This window comes from Podarcis erhardii (assembly GCF_964252035.2).
Source record: "Podarcis erhardii genome assembly, chromosome: 8".
In the NCBI taxonomy this organism is placed as follows: domain Eukaryota; kingdom Metazoa; phylum Chordata; class Lepidosauria; order Squamata; family Lacertidae; genus Podarcis; species Podarcis erhardii.
The window spans coordinates 35,165,937-35,186,064 of NC_138499.1; the positions used below are offsets into that span (position 1 = coordinate 35,165,937).

A 20,128-nucleotide genomic window follows, 5' to 3' on the forward strand; every position below is an offset into this window, starting at 1 on the left:
CCCTTGAATTAAAATGTTCCTGTACAACACATGGCTACCTATTGTCCTGATGAAGGGAATAACATATTTTTATTAGCATCGGTCCTAACTCTGTATAGCAAGATTAAGATATGAATTCTATATATGTTAAGCTTTGCATGGGCCAGATGTTGGATTATAACAGTTAATGAATGAAGTACAGGGTTTGGGAAATAAATGTAACTTCTTTCTGTCCATACCATTTTTCCTAGGTTTTCTTCAAAGAGATTTTTTTGTATATCTTAGAAACCTCTACTAGCTCCTTTGATCATAAATGGATGGTTATACAAACACTGACAAGGATATGCGCAGGTATTACTCCATTGGGCATACCTATTTGCTTTTCAAAGGTTTAGGGTCACATGTCTTGCTGGTTTTGAGGGGTTTTGTTGCTATGCCTGTATGTTTACCTAGCAGAGCTTTTCAATGTATAATTTTGTTCCTGTTACAGATGCCCAGAGTGTAGTGGACATCTATGTAAACTATGATTGTGATTTGAATGCTGCAAACATATTTGAAAGACTAGTTAATGACCTGTCCAAGATTGCTCAAGGAAGAGGCAGCCAAGAACTTGGAATGACCAACATTCAGGTAAAAACTATGGCATATCTCTGTATGTTTCTAGTAGTAAAAAAACAATTAAATTAACATGGAATATTACCTAAATCTTTTTGCAAATATATACAAATTATTGCAGGAGCTAAGCCTGAGAAAGAAGGGACTTGAATGCTTAGTCTCCATATTGAAGTGCATGGTGGAATGGAGTAAGGATCAGTATGTAAATCCCAACTCTCAAACAACCCTAGGTAAGCTGTTTTGACATTCTTATTCCTTAGTGACATGTTGACCTGAAATGCACTGGAGTTGATTTTCCTGTTTGCTAAGTATGACAACTTGCCCTGCTCAGATATGTAAATTATTGCAGCTACAGGTATGATTGGGCTTTGCATACATGTGTGAAGTCTGCAAATAATAGACCGTTGGATCCAGAGAGACACCCGTAGAGGAAATACTGGTGTCGGCACTGTTCTACAAACTGTTACACAAGAGACTTCAAACAACCGCGTTCTTACCCAAGCACATATTTTGAGACCTTGGGCAAGAGATCATGCAATACCCTGTGATAACAGAAGCACACAATTATCTCTCCTCACATTTTGTTAAGTTGGGAAAAGTTCTTCCATTTGCAGTAGTTTTCCCACAGCCACTTGCCAGACGGTTTCCTACATCCTTTACAGTTATGTAAGCTGTTTTTATGTCATCATATAATGTGCTGCAAAGATTCACAATGTCTAGAATTGTAGCATGCTTTGATCTTGTAAAGGGTTGTATCATTCGTTATAATAAATACATCTGTCAGGGTACAGTGGTACCTTGGTTCTCAAACTTAATCCGTTCTGGTAGTCCATTCCAAAACCAAAGCGTTCCAGAACCAAGGTGTGCTTTCCCATAGAAAGTAATGCAAAACGGATTAATCCAGACTTTTAAAAACCCCTAAAACAGCAATTTAGCATGATTTTTACTATCTAACGAGACCATTGATCCATAAAATGAAAGCAATAATCAATGTACTGTACATAAAATAAATAAGACAGTATTGTAGATGATAAAAATTAAAATTATTATTTTTTCTTACCTTCACTGATGATAGTCATTGTTTGGATGGGGGGCTTTTATCCATTTCTGCAGTCACACAATCAATCAGTCAGTAGCTGAACTGGGTTCCACACAGTCACAAAAACAAATTAACCAAAAAAGCCTCAAAAACAAAAACACAAAATAAATAGCAAAAACAAAAGCACCAAACTTAATCCATTCTGAAGTCCGTTTGACTTCCGAAATGTTTGAAAACCAAGGTGCAGCTTCTGATTGGTGCAGGCGCCTCGGAAACAATAGCCGACAACTGCACCAGACGTTTGGCTTCTAAAAAACGTTCAAAAACCGGAACACTTACTTCCAGGTTTTTGACGTTAAGAACCAAGGCGTTTGAGAACCAAGGTACCACTGTATTATTTTAAATCTTTCAACTTTTTGTTATTATTCTTCTATAAAATTAATTTTCTTCCAACTTTCAGATCTGATATTCTTGTTTAGGTTCATTTTCCCCAAAAAATAAAAATGTTAATCTTATGACTCTCTGTCACATAGAACTAATGATGTATATCTTACTAAATATTATTAATAACTAGACTTTGAATGTGATGATTGGCAACTTCTAAAAATGGTACGAACATCAACTAAATTGTAAAGATCCTTTTCCTTTGCTATTCTTGTGCAGGACAAGAAAAACCCACAGAACAAGACAGCACTGAAACAAAACACCCTGAGACAATTAACCGATATGGCAGCTTAAATTCCTTAGACTCCACAGCTTCATCAGGAATTGGTAGCTATAGCACGCAGATGTCTGGTACTGACAATCCAGAGCAGTTTGAGGTTCTAAAGCAACAGAAGGAAATAATAGAACAAGGAATAGATTTGTAAGTTTATTTGTTTAACCCATAATGTAAATTGTCAGAATGCAGGGGAGTCTCCTGATACCATTTTCTTTCATCTACTACCTTTTACTTCCTTTGTAGAAAGAATATTGTAGCATCTATTTTTCAAAGTGCTAACTTCACTGGAACTGTACTTACAAACTTCGAGGACTACAGACTTACAGGCCAATTATAAACATTAATCAGATTTAAGTCTTAACTGCATTCAGTAAGACTTATTTTCTAGGATGTGCACTTGGGATTTGAGCTTCAGTTTGACTCTGGTTTTCTTTTGGCCTTTTACCTCACAGTTACTAAGGTGTTACCCAATTACATCTATGCTGAAAGCTTTGGTAGTTTTTTTCATTCCTTTCTTTCCTGAGCTACTGCTGGAAATGGAGCAGGATGTGAATGCAATTGTTTAAAAAACAAAACTCAAAAACCAGAAATGTGGACAAAGATCAGATGGAAACAGCAGTGATAATAGATATAAAGTCAAGGAGAAGTAGACTAGTAATATTGCATAGGCATTTAGAAGGAATTTAGAATTTACTGTGATCTTATTCTTATGTGTATTAAGAAGTAGTTATGAGGAACTGCGAGGTGGAAATATGACAGCCTGATGTTAAAATATATTATGATCTTTATATCCTTTCCCTTCTCTTGTCAGCTTCCCCACCCCACAAAAATGCATTGAAATATTTTAACAGTATGGTAAATTAGAACTTCTCCTACTAATTTACTATTGCTTAGGGATGGGTTTCTTACTCTTCAAATTATGGCTCAGATCCGGAAGAAGATTCTCTGGGTTTTGATTTTTAAATGGGTCTTGGGATGATTGTGGTGCCAAGTTGTGAATCCCCCTCAGCATACAGATGTTTTTGCCTTGTATGTGCATTTTCAGTGATTAATGAACATGTGATTTAACATACAGGTTTAATAAGAAACCAAAAAGAGGAATTCAGTACCTGCAAGAGCAAGGTATGCTTGGTACTACTCCTGAAGATATTGCCCAGTTCTTGCATCAAGAAGAAAGATTAGACTCTGTAAGAAAAATGTTATTAATGTCCAATGTATTTCATATGCGATTTACTTTGTAAATACAGTTGCAATAGTTTGAGCTAGACTTAAACTCATTCCTATCATAACTGTGTAATGGTAAAGAAGTGTTTATAGCTACACCCCAGAGAGTTCATTTAAGCACACCCAAGGGCCTCACATGTCCAGCAGGACTTGTGGCAAAACAAATTGAAGCAGCAGCAGCAGCCCTTGTACCACTTTCCCCACTGCTTGGTAAGCTCCCCAGAGTTACAAAAGTAGTTTGCTATGTGAGCAAGAGGCTTCATTCTAAGAATAGTCCTACTGGCTGTCTGGAATATGTGTAGCTTGCACATAGCTTAGACCTGATTATGAATTTGTAATAGATGGATAAATAATCCCATTTCAAGCATCTTAAGAGTTTCATCACAAATAAATGGAAGGCTTTCTCATCTGTATTGTGTTACCTAATATAACTGCTCTCCCCTTTCTAAATAGCTGGTGGCAATGGGAAAAAGACTGCCTTTACTGGCTTCAGCAAAGTAAAATTATCCCAGGTTTCCTTGGTGCAGCAGCATAGGATCATCCTTAAAAGGACAAATACAGTACCCTTTTTTATTTTTAATTTAAATGTGAATACGCTTCTGAAATCTAGAGCATCTTATAGGTCAAGATGAATGTGAAGATGGTCTTCTGGCCATGTATGATCTTGGTTGATTAGAACTTCAAATTTCAGAGCTTGAATGATGCAGAATCTGTTATGGGCCAGAACCTAATAGTCTCAAATGCTGTGGGCAACAGTTCATAGAACTGGGGGTTGGGGGAGTGCAGTAAACTCCTGAAGGATACCATCCTAATGTGAGGTTGCTCTCTTGCTTACATTGGCAGTCAGCCAGTTTCTTGTCTTTTTTTAAATGGAAGGAAGGTGGTTTTCTTCCCCTGTCAAGCAATTCACTGGAGCTAATAAACTTTCCTTTGCTGTAGTGTGGATTGCAATAATCAGCAACCAACAGAGCAACATATTTTGGGTGTTTATTTTTTAAATATTAAAAAAAATGAAAAATGCAGTATGGCTGGATCACTTTCCATTTGGTTGTATACATGTTGACCTGACCTGGAATTAATTATTTTCATTTTAGACTCAAGCTGGGGAATTCCTAGGAGACAATGATAAATTTAATAAGGAAGTTATGTATGCCTATGTGGACCAGCATGACTTTTCAGCAAAGGATTTTGTTTCTGCTCTGCGCATGTTTTTGGAAGGCTTTCGTCTTCCGGGAGAAGCTCAGAAAATAGATAGATTGATGGAGAAATTTGCTGCTAGATACTTGGAGTGCAACCAAGGGTAAGTGGCTTTCTCTTGCCTTTGTCTAATCTATAGCTGGATAAAGGGGGAAATTGATTATATATATTTTTTGTTTCAGGCAAACCCTCTTTGCTAGTGCTGACACTGCTTATGTCTTGGCTTATTCAATTATCATGTTGACAACAGATCTCCATAGCCCGCAGGTACATTACTTAGAACCTATTAATTATAACTTGAATCTACAAAGTGACTCACTCAGGTTTATTAAACCAGCACCATTTTAAGCTGACTTTACTACTGATTTAAATAAATCTTATTTTCCTCCTGCATCTTAAGTCTTGATTGCAACCCCTTGACCCTGGAACACCTTCCCAAGAGTTCCAGATGGCTCCCATGTTGATGATTTTTAGGCAGGTGGTAAAAACTTATTTATTTCTTCAGGCTTCTGGTCTGTTTTAAATTCTTGCCTGCTGATTAGATTTGTCTGGGTAGATTGTGGGATTTGTGCATGCATATTTTTAAATGTTCTGTCCATTTTTTGTATTGTGTTACTATGTTGTAAGCCTTTTGAGGGCCGAAAGGCAAGGTACAAATAATTTTATAAAGTCTGCTGCTTTCTTCCACAGTAGGGGCATTTCTGTATATGAATGTGTTACAGTACTTTAGATAAGGAAACCAACATAATGAAACATACTTTTGCTTAGATGTTACCAGCACTATTAATAGAACAGATATATTATTCAAAGGCACCCACAGACAAAAGTTTGGTGAATGCTAGTAGGCAGGCCGTTCGAGTGCACAGTGTATTGAATACGAACCAAGCCTTTTTCTTCAGAACTGCCCTTGGAGAGATATGGAAGCTGCCATTATCGTTCTGAGTTTTATAGCCCACTTCTATGTCCGTATGAAGTTGATGAAGTTTAATCAACAGTAGCAGACTGGTGGGTGGTGGAGGAGAGAGAAAGAGAGAGATACCTGAGTGTGTGGACTAGATGGGATCCTTCCCTGGGTCATATTTTTTCTTGAAGGTGCCTCTCTTGGTAGATTCTGTGACTATGTATTCATACATCCTGGTGTAATTCCTACTGATGTTGCTTTCATGGCTAATACTAAACTGCTCCCCCCCCCAATTTCTAGGTAAAGAATAAAATGACAAAAGAACAATACATTAAGATGAACAGAGGTATCAATGATAGCAAGGATCTCCCTGAAGAATATCTATCTGCCATATATAATGAAATAGCAGGGAAAAAGATCTCAATGAAGGAAACAAAAGAGTTAACGATACCAACAAAAACAAGTAAACAAAGTAAGCCCCCACAGCATACCAAGCTTCACAGAATAATTGTTGCTTCTCGCTTTCTTGTTGATACTGACAACCAACCTAATAAAACTATCTTGTGATAATGTATCTTTCAAAAAAAATATTCAGTGAGCAACTACATGTACACATCTCATTACTCTTCTGCATTCTCTGTCTTTATATAGGGATATAAAACTGTGTGCAAATAAATGGCAACAGCAAAACTGCACTAAATTGCAGTATAGGAGAGAAGTTAAAATAAGTGCATTCTCATATTTCAAATATATGTAGCTTTCTGTTGAAACCAGCATATGCATTGTGTGTTTTTTATTACAACCATGATTTTGTTGGAACTGAACCTGTTCTTGTCTAAATTTCTAGTTGTATAGGCATGTTTCAAACAGTTGGCCTTTCTTCTTCTCCTGCAATTGATAACACTCATGAAATCTGTAATAGTTCTTGTTGCAAACATTAACTGTTCAAATTTCAGCTCTGAATATCAACATATTGGAGTCAATATTTTCAAGGGAGTAGGCAGAGTTTTGTTAGGGTGTAGCAAATTATCCCCCTCCTTCAAAACCAGTCCTTTTCCAGTTTTATTTGTATTCTTAAGAAAATCTATGTGTGTGGCTAAATCGTGGATGATAAATCACTTGCGATAATGAGTGGGGAACCTGGACCAATGCTTCCATCATCCCTGGCCATTGGCCATGCTTGTTGGGGCTTATGATGTACAGTCCAGCAACATTGGAGAGCCATGGGCTCCTAATACCTTTTTTAGATTATTTCAATGGGGTGAAATTTCCTCTTCTCCTTTAGCATATCGCCCCTTCCCCAATTTGAAAACTGAAAACATCTTGTTTAAAAGCTAAAAACATTCCATTGTGTGTTTGTCTTGTGAGAAACAAGTCAAACCTTATATGGTAAAATGGGCAAAGGTTTTACAATTGTATATGGTACGTTTAGCAAAAAGTGGTAGAACTGTTAATAAGAAAGTGGAATTTGGTTTGATATATGGTAGATGTCTGAAGCCAAGAGAGTACTGAGCAAAGATAAGGAATAAAAGAGAGCTAATAACACAGAGATCTGGAAACTGATCCACTCTTGTTTTTGTTATGCAAGAGATTTGCCAGTGGGTTTCCAGTAAATAATTATGTATATGCGCATTGTATTAATGGTTAGATTTTGTATGCCTATCAGCGAAGGACAGCAATTCCTACAGTGCGGGTAGAATATATGACTGCATGGTTATTTAAAAACCAACCAAGTTAGAATGTAGGAAGGAAGACAAACATAAAACAATTTTTTATAGGATGGAAACCATTTATTTATTGAATGTTGGCAGAACAGAGCACGTCCATAGGCACAAAACATTTATTTCTTTGATTAAAAAAGTATCAACATGATTGTTACAAGTTGTGCATATATATTGCTGGTATTATAAGTATGCATTTCTTTGTATATTTGTTTTGTCTTGGTTTAGATTTTGTATAGATTAAAATGTTCTTAAAATGCTTCCAGGTGTAGCTAGTGAAAAGCAGAGGCGACTTCTTTATAATTTAGAAATGGAGCAGATGGCTAAAACAGCTAAAGCTCTGATGGAGGCAGTGAGCCATGTTCAAGCTCCTTTCACAAGTGCAACACACTTGGAACATGTAAGACCAATGTTCAAGGTAAGTCTTATAAATATTCCTCTTTTGTACTATGACTACATGCTTCCTCTAAATAGGTGAATATTTTACATTTTAAAACACTATTGAAAGCAGTTCTTTGCTTTCTAAGAACACAAATTTCACTATCACCAGCGTCAATTACTAGCTACCTAAATGCATAATAAATAGCTTAACAAGCAATCTTAGGCGCAAGGAGCTGGTAGAGAGCATGGCAGCACAAACGAGGGCAGCATAAAGTCACAGGAGATCCTGGGCCTGTTCAGAAGCCCAAGGGGGGAGGAATTTACAGAGTGGCAACACAAAATACAGAGAGCTGGCACGCTTGGTGTCACCGTGGTAACCAAGGCCAATTGTTGACATACACATCAGACAGTTCCCAAACTCCCTGTCCAGAGTAGTCACACTGTGAAGTCATGCAGAGAGAGCCCATGGATAACAACGAGAATACCCCTGCTTTAGAATGTAAACATGGAAGTAGGGGCAGGGCAATTTGGTGACTCTAGCAATATGGCAGCCATAAATGCAGTGTACCCTGGCCATATGCCATACCAATCACACAGTAACAGTGTGACCAGGTAAATAAACCCGTATGGAAAACACCAGCATCCCCAAGCTTTATTTATTATAGATTTAAAACTAAATAAATGAAAAATCAACTGGTGAATCAAGTTTGTCCGCATTATAGATTTATAATGCTGTTCACATTTATCTGGACTACTTAATAATGAAAGTGTGTGCTGCTGTTTGAACAATTTGTTGTTGTTGTTTATTCTAGTTGGCATGGACACCATTCTTGGCTGCATTCAGTGTAGGTTTGCAAGACTGTGATGACACAGAAGTTGCCTCTCTTTGTCTAGAAGGCATACGATGTGCAATCAGAATAGCATGCATTTTTAACATCCAGGTAATACTGAATTCTAAGGTTCAGTAAAAGTATTGTAAATATTCGTGATTATATAGTAGCATTGTGCCATAAAATACATGGTGTGATTTTCCAACAGTATAATGTTATATCTTACTCTGGTTTTAGCTTATTGGTGGTTTTTTTGTGGAATGTTTTAATAACAATTTGTACTTACAATTATATTGTTTTATTCTTTTTGTAAACTGCTTTGAGCTTTTTTTACAATTAAGTAGTATATAATCGTTGTTAAACAAATAAAAGTCACTTTAAAAAAATGGAAATAATTATAGATTTCAAATGTCAATGAGATTAATATATACATGAGACTGCAACGTGGATATAAGGTTATCTTCGGGCACCTTGCCAGCACCTTGTACTTTTTCTAATTAATAGTTTACTAAGAGCGAAAAGACATTCTCATACACAATACAGTGGTACCTCGGGTTACAGACTCCACTAACCCAGAAATATTACCTCGGGTTAAGAACTTTGCTTCAGGATGAGAACAGAAATCGTGCAGCGGCGGCGCAGCAACAGCAGGAGGCCCCATTAGCTAAAGTGGTGCTTCAGGTTAAGAACAGTTTCAGGTTAAGAACAGACCTCCAGAACGAATTAAGTTCTTAACCCAAGGTACCACTGTATAGGCAGAAAGTAGTGGTTTACCTGAGTTTCATCATGAGTAATTCCAGTTCTTTTATTATTTTGGTATAGGAAAAGCTTCCTTAGTAAAATATATTGCTGTATCTTTTAGTACACCAACTACTAGGAATTCCATACCTGTTCACTTTGGAGGAGCAATCACTACTGATTAAGCTTCAACATTACCTTCATTATGTTGATGTATCTGGAAAACGGCTGAGTGTAGATCTCAGAGCTATTTCTTCCGTATTTTGTTGTGCTGAGTGAGTTCATACCATTGTAGGCAAGTGTTAGGATTCCTGATTATCTCATTGAGATCATAACCTTTTGGGTTTTAATTTTGTTCATGTATGGAACAATTGTTTATTTTTATTATATGGATAGATATAGATATACTGCCTATTAAGAAAACGTCTCAAAGCCAGCAGCACTGAATCAGTACAAAATTTAACTAAAAATGTTGTGACAAATGGCTGGCATCAGATTATAGCTGTCCAAAATGGTAGCTGTGTTCCTATGCTCTTTGAAGAACTTGAGGAAAGTAGGTGACTCTCATAATTCAGTTTGCACACTCCCCTAGGAGTGATGCACCAAAAAAAGCCTAATTCCTATATAAAATCTGGTTCACAACTTTTGTAGTATTTGTGTTTGAGTACCGTAAGGAAGCAGCCAGAGTCTCCTGTGTTTCCCCTCCCTCTGTTACACTGGCTTCAATATTGACATCTTGCATCTCTATTAATACAATACTATGGTGTAGTAACTGCTGTGATATCTAGCAGTAGATGAACTAGGTAAATCTTGATGAATTAAAACACTCATTTTTCTTCCTGTAGCTTGAAAGGGATGCTTATGTCCAAGCACTAGCAAGATTTACTTTACTTACGGTGAATTCTGGTATTACTGAAATGAAACAGAAGAACATTGATACAATAAAAACACTCATTACAGTGGCTCATACTGACGGAAATTACTTGGGAACTTCTTGGCATGAGGTAGATTATATTTTTAATTGCTATATAATAACTGAATGTGTAGAATATACACTCTGTGTATATATTTGCATAATGCATAGATAACTTTTTCATATACTAAAACCATATTGTCAAATTTAATTGTATATTGGTGTTTTTAAGAGTGCTTGTGTCAGTGTGAGATACTGTATTTTTTGCCCTATAGGACGCACTTTTTCCCCTCCAAAAATGAAGGGGAAATGTGTGTGCGTCCTATGGGGCGAATGCAGGCTTTTGCGGAAGTCTGGAGAGCGAGAGGGGTCGGTGCGCACCGACCCCTCTCGCTCTCCAGGCTTCAGGAAGCTATCCGCAAGCCGTGGGAGCCCGGCATGGTGCGCACCGACCCCTCTCGCTCTCCAGGCTTCAGCGAAAGCCTACATTTGCCCCATAGGACGCACACACATTTCCCCTTCATATTTGGAGGGGGGAAAGTGCGTCCTATAGGGCGAAAAATACGGTATATCAATAATCAAATAATAGATCTTATTCTAATTGCTCCTGATGACGCACCGACCCCTCTCGCTCTCCAGGCTTCAGGAAGCTATCCGCAAGCCGTGGGAGCCCGTACCGGGCTCCCACAGCTTGCAGAGAGTTTCCTGCATGCTGAAGCCTGGGCACGCTGAGCTCAGCGCGCCCAGACTTCGCACAGCTCTCCGCAAGGCACGGGAGCCCGGCGCTGGGCTCCTGCGGCTTGTGGAGAGTTGCCTGTTCTGGGGGCTGGGGTCGGGGGAAGCTCGGGCTTCCCCTGCCCCAGCCCCGCACCTGGGGGGGGGGAATAAATTTTTTTTCCTTTATTTCCCCCCAAAAAAACTAGGTGCGCCTTATGGGACGGTGCATCCTATAGGGCGAAAAATACGGTACCTAAAAGGTTTCTGGAAGTTTGCTTGTGTGTATGGATGAAAATTGCTAGGGTTTACTAACATTTGATGTTAAAAATGATCTGTCTTTCAGTAGATTGGTTATTTTATTTTGCTGTATTCTTTTTTAAATTCAAGATTTTGAAATGCATCAGTCAGCTTGAATTGGCACAGTTAATAGGTACTGGAGTAAAGCCACGTTACATCTCTGGGACTGTGAGAGGACGAGAAGGTTCTTTTACAGGAACAAAGGATCAGGCACCTGATGAATTTGCTAGTCTAGGAATAGGCAAGTATTGTAAATACTAACTACTAGCTGGCAAAATTGCTTTAAATACATTATGTCTGCCTTGTTGCTGGTTTAGCTTTGTTGGTGACTTTTCTGTAGAAAGAAGAGAACTATACCAATATTATATTTTATTGCCTGGCGACTTCATGACATTTCCTTAAGTGCCAGGTGAAAACGTTTCTCTGTCTCTTTTTTAAGATACTTCTTTATTCATTTTATGTACAATCGTTACAACAGAAGACTTCACATCTAAGATAAAACCGTCTATAACAAAACCTTGAGTCTCATATTTTCGTTTGTACAGATTCTTCTCAGATTTCCTTATTTTACTGTTCCTTAATATTTGTTTCTCTATATCCAGGCCTTCGGCTGATTAACATTCTGTGGCCTTTTAAATTGTGTTTGTGGGATGGGGAGTTATTGGTTTGTTTTCATTTTATTATGTATTTTGTGTTCCCATTTTGTATTTTTATGTTGTGAACCACTACTACTGATCAGATGAAGCACAATATACAATTTTAATTAAAAATAAGAATGGATTGTATCCAAAGTTATTCCTAACTGGAGTAAACCTATTGAAATAACTGAAGGGGACTAACATAGGTGTATTATTTTCCACGGGACTTTGCACTAGTACATAGTTCTTCCATCATATTCCATGCTGTTCCAGAGGCCCTGTGATTATCAGGCGTAGCCTTTTTGGAAATATAAGGAGTCCAGTGGATATTTGGGGCGGTGGGGGGGAGCAAAAATTAGAAAACCTTTCTTGCACAAGTGAAAGTTATTTCTACTAACATAAAGTCACCAGTCTTTGTGTAAAAGAGCTGTATGTGTCATTGGGCCTTTATTCATAACGTTGACAGACAACAGCTCCTAACAATAGCCAGATGACATTGCAGTGGGAAGTGGTGTGTGTCCTAACTCTAGCACACAGATTTCATCCATTTTTACCATTATCTCCAGTATTTCTAGCACATATAATTATTTCAATGTTTGCAAAGTTACTTTTTTTCCTTCCTCCCTTCAACAATCCATCCCTTCTTTTAAAAATTGATGTATCTGCTAGTTGGAGGAAATATGGACTGGAAGCAGATTGCAAGTATTCAAGAATCCATTGGAGAAACTAGCTCACAAAGTGTTGTTGTTGCTGTAGACAGGTATGGTATTGTATTTGCCTTTTGCTTGATAATGTGATGTTTGTATAGTAGCATAAATATTTTGGCTGCATTAGAAATAGTCATATTACTTGTTAGCGTTTTAGTTTTTTTTAATGATACTACCTCTAGTAATGCTCTAGTAATGTTTGTTGATCCAAAGAACTAAATGATACAACTGAGTTAGTGAGGGCGAAATGGAGAGGGTTGGCAAGGTTGCGGGGGCAGAAAGAAGGACTTCAGATGCGTTTGCGATCCACTTTGCCCATCTTTGTACCTCTGGTATGGGAGGGGAAGCAAGGGGATGTCTGCAAAACTTTGAGAGGATCAGCACGAGGCAGGCATTGTAAGCCTTCCTGCATTTTCAACCTCTGACTTGGGGATTTTGACAGGTGGGTTAACCACCTGTCAAAGCTGAGGTGGGAGCCAACAAGGTTCCCCCCACTTGGTCTAAGTGGAGCTTGTTGAGGTGTGTGTCTGGTAAATGGAGTTGTTGGCAAGTAATACCAGCAGGGACACAGCTCCTAGTATATGAACAAGCAGTCACCATTTTGTGCAGGGGTTCCGTTCCCAACCCCTGCAGGCATCGGGGGAGTGTGTATAAGCATGCCACGCCCCCATTCTTCCCTTTCCCAGGTCCAAAAGACCCACACATCGGCAACCGCACATCAGTTGGACATGCCTAAAATGGCCGTCCCCTGTGTATAAATATAAACACACACATACATATTTATGTCAAATATTCAGTGGTAGGGCTTGTTGACCAATATATATCTTCGTATATATTGAGGAAAACTGCCGTGAAAAATTCTTACACTGTTTTGTTAAATTGTGTCTTTGACAGAATATTTACAGGATCTACAAGGCTAGATGGAAATGCTATTGGTAAGTTTTGGACACTGCTTACCATACTAGTGTATTAACACTTGTTAAAAAATACATATTAAGTGGATTCTCTGTGGATTTAACAGTGGATTTTGTTCGATGGCTTTGTGCTGTGTCTATGGATGAACTGCTGTCTGCCACTCATCCTCGGATGTTTAGCCTGCAGAAGATAGTGGAGATTTCTTACTATAACATGGGGAGAATAAGGCTTCAGTGGTCTAGAATCTGGGAAGTTATTGGAGATCATTTCAATAAGGTATGCCTCATATTTACTAGCTCTTCCACAAAGCCAATTGGACTTTTTAATCTATATAATAAAAATGCCCCATCAGCATTTTGAGTGCTGAAGATACCACAGTTAATTACTACTTACTGCAAGTTAGACTTTGAGAAAAGTTTTAGAAAATAATTATGCTAATAAATAGTTCTACCTAGAGGAAACGGTGGATTTTTAATGTTTTTGTATAATTTCCTGCTGGTTTTGCCATACAGTTATTTACAGATTTAAATAATTATGTATATTTTTTGCTTTTTACATTGCATATCATGAGTTTCCAACTTGGCTTTGCTAGGTTGGCTGTAATCCCAATGAAGATGTAGCTATTTTCGCGGTCGATTCCTTAAGGCAGTTATCAATGAAGTTCTTAGAAAAAGGGGAACTTGCTAATTTCCGATTCCAGAAGGACTTCTTAAGACCATTTGAACATATCATGAAAAGAAACAGGTAATAAATGATGTGTAATGGGTGAGCTACCTGAAATCATTCTCTCATTCTCTAGTGTACAAAGCTAAAGCTTAGAGTTTTAACTACTAAATTGTTTGTAAATTTTGTTTCTGTTGTAGATCTCCAACCATTCGTGACATGGTTGTTCGCTGCATAGCCCAGATGGTAAACTCCCAAGCAGCAAACATCCGCTCAGGATGGAAGAATATTTTCTCAGTTTTTCATCTGGCTGCATCTGATCAGGATGAAAGTATAGTTGAACTTGCCTTTCAAACTACAGGTCACATTGTCAGTGAGTACCCATGTATAATTTACAGCCTTTTGCCAGGAGGTATAATATATTCTGTTCTTGTTGTGTTGCTTTTTAGCTTCAGAATTTATTTGCATAGTAAAACTTAAATAATAATACTTAATAAAAATCATTTTGCTTTACTGCTAGATGCCATTGGCCTACAACTCCCACCATCCCCAGCTGGCTGGGGGTTTTAGGAGTTGAAGTCCAGCATTATCTGGTTCACCCCCACTGATTTTATCAAGATAACATCTGTATCTTAAAAAATCTTAGAAGTTGTTTACTGTGGTTTAAATGGCAGATATTCTAACTATTCATCTGTATTTTCTTTCCTTCCAGCAATTGTGTTTGAGAAACACTTCCCAGCAACTATAGATTCTTTCCAGGATGCAGTTAAATGCTTGTCCGAATTTGCATGCAATGCAGCTTTTCCAGATACAAGTATGGAAGCAATTCGCCTTATTCGTCATTGTGCAAAATATGTATCAGAAAGGCCACAGGTATAATTTATAGGTGGTAGTAGTATTTATGTACAGCTTCATCTGCTAAGTCTTGACCATAAATGTTCTGGTGTAAAATAGAGGAGAGAATTTCATGGGATGACATTTGTTTCTGAATGCTGATATGATCCAGTTTCAACCAAGGCCAGAGCATTCCCCTCCCCCCCACCTGGAGACCATGGCCTCTGGGGTCTGGTCAGAAAAAATCTCTCTCCAAAGATATTAATTCCAATATATGTGTGATATATATTTTATAATCCCAAAATAGTATTTAATGAATTTACAGTATGTATTCCAGATTATTTTAAAATGATTTAGGAATTGCTTTAAAATTAATTTTAGGTGCTGTTCACCAATGTGAATTTAGGAAGCAGAATGAATAACAATAACGACAACAATAACCATAATTTTATTCCTTCCGTAGCACCTTAGAGACCAACTAAGTTAGTTCTTGGTATGAGCTTTCGTGTGCATGCTCACTTCTTCAGATACACTGAAACAGAAGTCACCAGACCCTTATTATTTATAACCTGCCCATCTGGCTGGCTAAGCCAATACTGTGTCTTCTTCTTTGTATTATAAATCCAAAGAAAGTTTTTATAAATAATTTTTATAAATTATTTATTAAAAGTATTTTTGTTTTTTTATCCATCTGTCAGCAGGATGGAGAAGGAAGCAATTTTGGGCAACTCCCCTCCCTGAATTCAGAGCAGATTACGGAAAAGGGGGATCAGTTGGAAATTGCTTCATTCCTCTGTAAATACCTCACATGTCAGTTGAACAACTCCATTGGATATCAGGTTATGGGTGTAATAAATTATTGCATTTGTTAACATCCTTTTGGAAATTCTGATGAAGGCAATAGTTGGATCCAAGGTGGTATTCAACTAAGTCTTACTCAAAGTAGGCCCATTGAAATTACCGAGCATTATAAAGGCAGGTCCATTAATTTCTATAGGTGTCCTCTAAGTAAAACTTAGTTGTATACTGCCCACACAACTGCTGCTGTTTGTAGAAACCTCTCTGAATCAGGGCCTGATATGTGATAGTTAAAGCAGCTTTACCTAGGAAACCAAATTATAATTTATTTAGCATCAACTGGCTTGATGATTTTCTGGGTATAGAACATAGAAATTGCATTTAATACTGTGTTTCCGCTGTATTAAACTTGTGTTTGCTCCCTAAGGCTTTCAAAGAATATACCAGTGACGATATGAATGTAGCTCCAGAAGACAGAGTCTGGGTGAGAGGATGGTTTCCAATTCTCTTTGAGCTTTCCTGTATCATCAATAGATGCAAATTAGATGTAAGAACCAGGTAACAAGCCATATTTGTAATTCAAATTTTTAAAACATTTTGTTTCACTTGCAAGTCTTCAAGCAAGAAATGGGTGGGAAATAACATTGTTATTGCCATATAAGCAAACTGACTATCAGCAGGAGACAGCATCTTGGAAGGAACTGAAAAGCTGAGAATCATAGAGAATCCTCATAACAGTTATGCAATTATATCCCTTTGTTTGCTATAGGGACTTATTTTCGCTTAGCAAATTGGTGAAAATCCATTGTATATATGTAAATAGAGACAGTTATTTAGTGTGGCAGATATAGGTTCTCTCTGTAAGGGGGTAGATTTCGAAATGTCATTCTCTAAATTTACAAAATAACAATTCAACAGCCCATTAAAAATTTAAACTTATTTGCCAAGAAAAAAGTGGAGTTATTTATATAGGAGGCTCTTAAAAAAAAAAAGTATTGAAACAGCACATAGCCCCCAAACATCTTTCTTTGCTGCCACAGAACCTTTAAGATCAGAATCTGATAGCATGCATCTCTATCTCTGATCTACACATAAAAGTTAGAAAGCAAAATAAAAACTCTGTGGTCCTTTGCAGTATTTGGTATTGAATTGTGGAAGGCAAGTGGTTCTATAGCCAAATTAGCTCCTCTTATGTTCTTAAATGTGTGAATATAGCATTAAAATTGGGTTGTTGTTTTGGAGATTAACATTCCTCTGTGTCCAGTAAAATACATTCTGTTCAGTGCATGCATATTATTGCTTCACCCACCTTCGCAGTTCTTCACCTACCCATCAGCTTGGAAAAATAAGGGAAATGGTGTTTAGAATTGAATTTCTAATGCAGCGAAGAAAAATGCTGCATAGTCTTACCACATTTCATTGCAGATGCTTCTGTTCTCGTGTGAAATCTTAGTTTAAATAGAAACTTTTGGAAGTTCTTTGCTTTGCAAAGGGGGATGGGAATCAAATCAGAATCTTCTCAGCTTTTTAAAAAAAATATCGCTGACGTTTGGCTGAACTGAATCCTTTTGTAAACTGCATTTTTGTAACGATTCATAATTCCCTGTGAACTTTAGAAGATAAGAAGTAAGAGTTTGTGTCCTCGCTTCACATAAGTGCCTTTTTTATTTTTGTCCTTCCTTCCTTTCATGATGGAAACTTAAGATGGCATATATGTAGGATTCTTTGTGCAGGCGCTATAAGGTTGCTGCATCATATGCCTTCAGACCTTGCCCTATTGGGTACACTGTGCCTGTTCTTACTAGTTTCAAGATCCTCCTTCAAGTTTAAAAATAGATTTTAAAAGTCATTCTGGGAGCTGAGATGTTCTGTTTTGCTCAGGTTTCCCATATTTGCCATTTACTTTTTATTCCAGAGGCTTAACGGTTATGTTTGAAATAATGAAAACGTATGGCCATACTTATGAAAAACACTGGTGGCAGGATTTGTTTCGGATTGTCTTCCGGATATTTGACAACATGAAATTGCCAGAACAACAAACTGAAGTAGGTATAGTTTATGACTTACGACTAGAGTTCTATTTATTTTTCTATTGCTGTCATAAGCTCTTTTGCTCAAACCTTTCTTCAGATAAGATGTTGCCCAACTGGCTATATTGTAGAATTGCCATTGTGTTCCCTTGCCTCTATGCTTCATCCCCATCTACAGACCTGTATATGGCGTCCCTTTATGGCAGACTTTAACGTTGAAGCACATGGGAGTTTATATCTGCATGGTGAATAGCAGTATAACACCTCAGTTAAATCTCTTTCCATAATGCCATTCTGAATCAGAGGGGTAAAGAGATCCCATCTCAGTTTATTAAGCCCAGGACTGGATTGTTGTAAATAGTTGTTTTCCTCATTTAGACAAAACGTCTGCTTTTTAATCATCTTGTGGTTGTGAAAAGCACTTTACTAACGAGATACTGGAGTTAGAAAGGCCTTTTCCATAAAACTGGATTTTATCTTACTACAGCTGTTTTTTAAAAATATCCAATCCAGTGCCGTTTTTCTAGAAAAAGAGGTGCCCGGAACTCACCATGAATGCCTCCCTCCTTCTCTTAGAATGACAATGGCACCCACCTGAGAGGTGCCGGAACTGAGTTCCACCGTGTTGCAGCTGAGAAAAAAGCCCTGATCCAATCTCACTCGAGGGATTTGACCCTACTTTGTTTTTCAACTTCATTCTAACTAATTCCTTCATTGCTAAGTTCCCTCTTCCTTTTTCCTAGAAAGCTGAGTGGATGACAACAACTTGCAACCATGCACTTTATGCAATATGTGATGTATTCACCCAGTATTTGGAAGTACTTAGTGATGTCCTTTTGGATGATATATTTGCCCAGCTGTACTGGTGTGTTCAGCAAGGTAGGTGCAGGCAAGCTATTGTATACAATGAAACAATTTACTCTGTATAGCATGAACAAACCAATGCCTTTGTTTTGTATTTCAGACAATGAACAACTAGCACGGTCTGGTACAAACTGCCTAGAAAATGTTGTCATTTTAAATGGTGAGAAGTTTACCCTTGAAATCTGGGATAAGACTTGCAACTGTATGCTGGATATCTTCAAAACTACGATTCCCCATGCGTAAGAGATTTCCCCCTTTCATTTAATTGGCATGAGAACAATGCATACTTTTATATACTTGTCTTATTGTCTATGCTTGGCTTTTACGGCATACAAACATAGGAGATGTGTCATACCAAGTCAAGGCACTAGTACAGAGTTTTCCAAACTGTGTTTCACATGAACACTCCCCACACTCCTCCAGGGGCTGGAGAAGGGTTAGTTTAACTTCTGGTTTGCTAGTAAAACTGAATTACTGTGCCGCAAAATGATGCTCTGTACTAGTACGTCTAGCTCAGTTTTGCTGACACTGACTAGCAGTGACCCTCCAGGCTTTCAGACAGGGCGTCTCTCCCAGCCCTACCAGGGATTGAACATGGGATCTTCTGCATTCAATGCATGTGCTCTGCCACTGAAATACAGCCCTTTTTGTTTCTGTATAGCTCCTCTTATTTGTGAATCTGCACAAATGGGGACCTGCATATGCACAGGCCAAATCTGGAAACTGGGTAACATGGGAAGCTGCCTTATTCAGAGCCAGACCATTGGCTCCTCTCGTTCAGCCATGTCCAACAGATTGTGATCTACTGGTAGATCGCAGGGTGTACCTGGTAGATCCTGGTAGATATTTGCCCCCCAGTGATCTCCGCCCCACTCCCCAAAGGGGGGGGACGGGACCACTGTGGCTTCCTAAAAAAACCTCAACAACTTTGGACCATCCAATGACAATGGGTAGATCACTGCCAGTTTTTTTATACTGTGAGTAGATCACAGTCTGTTGGGAGTTGGACGTCTCTGTGTCTAGTTCTATATTGTCAACGCTGACTGGCAGTAGCTTTCCAGGGTTCCAGGCAGCGTTCCTTCCCAGCCCTACTTGGAAATGCCAAACATTGAACTGGGAACCTTTTGCCTGCAATGCTTGTGTGCTGCCACTGAGCTTTTTTAGCTATTCTAGGACAGGTTCTCCCTCACTTCCCGTTGGTTAGGGCCTCTGGTGCCAGTTGCTTCAGCCAAGGGGCAGGCTGAGTGCCTCCCAATCATTTTTTAAAAAATAACCATGGAGTAAGTAGGTTTTAGCGTCTCTTCCCTTCTAAAAGCATTTTCTTCTTTTCTTAAATCATTCTGAATTGCATTGAATTTGCTTACTAGCCCAATTAAGCCTCTCTTTTTTATAAAAGTGTTGAGGTT

The 20,128-nt window shown here is 38.2% G+C and overlaps 1 protein-coding gene across 1 annotated transcript in view; it reads left to right on the forward strand.

Annotated features, from left to right (window-relative positions):
- ARFGEF1 (ARF guanine nucleotide exchange factor 1) overlaps nucleotides 1-20,128 on the forward strand; it is a 70,301-nt gene that overhangs the window by 42,415 nt on the left and 7,758 nt on the right. The window contains exons 11-32 of the mRNA XM_081874914.1: nucleotides 231-330; nucleotides 470-609; nucleotides 716-824; nucleotides 2,297-2,498; nucleotides 3,430-3,541; nucleotides 4,673-4,878; nucleotides 4,958-5,042; nucleotides 5,977-6,148; nucleotides 7,664-7,815; nucleotides 8,591-8,719; nucleotides 10,192-10,350; nucleotides 11,364-11,523; nucleotides 12,581-12,671; nucleotides 13,513-13,553; nucleotides 13,640-13,809; nucleotides 14,126-14,277; nucleotides 14,397-14,569; nucleotides 14,909-15,069; nucleotides 16,256-16,386; nucleotides 17,744-17,873; nucleotides 18,602-18,737; nucleotides 18,823-18,961. Of these exons, the coding sequence (XP_081731040.1) occupies nucleotides 231-330; nucleotides 470-609; nucleotides 716-824; nucleotides 2,297-2,498; nucleotides 3,430-3,541; nucleotides 4,673-4,878; nucleotides 4,958-5,042; nucleotides 5,977-6,148; nucleotides 7,664-7,815; nucleotides 8,591-8,719; nucleotides 10,192-10,350; nucleotides 11,364-11,523; nucleotides 12,581-12,671; nucleotides 13,513-13,553; nucleotides 13,640-13,809; nucleotides 14,126-14,277; nucleotides 14,397-14,569; nucleotides 14,909-15,069; nucleotides 16,256-16,386; nucleotides 17,744-17,873; nucleotides 18,602-18,737; nucleotides 18,823-18,961 (3,050 nt within the window). The remainder of the gene's footprint in view (nucleotides 1-230; nucleotides 331-469; nucleotides 610-715; nucleotides 825-2,296; nucleotides 2,499-3,429; nucleotides 3,542-4,672; nucleotides 4,879-4,957; nucleotides 5,043-5,976; nucleotides 6,149-7,663; nucleotides 7,816-8,590; nucleotides 8,720-10,191; nucleotides 10,351-11,363; nucleotides 11,524-12,580; nucleotides 12,672-13,512; nucleotides 13,554-13,639; nucleotides 13,810-14,125; nucleotides 14,278-14,396; nucleotides 14,570-14,908; nucleotides 15,070-16,255; nucleotides 16,387-17,743; nucleotides 17,874-18,601; nucleotides 18,738-18,822; nucleotides 18,962-20,128) is intronic.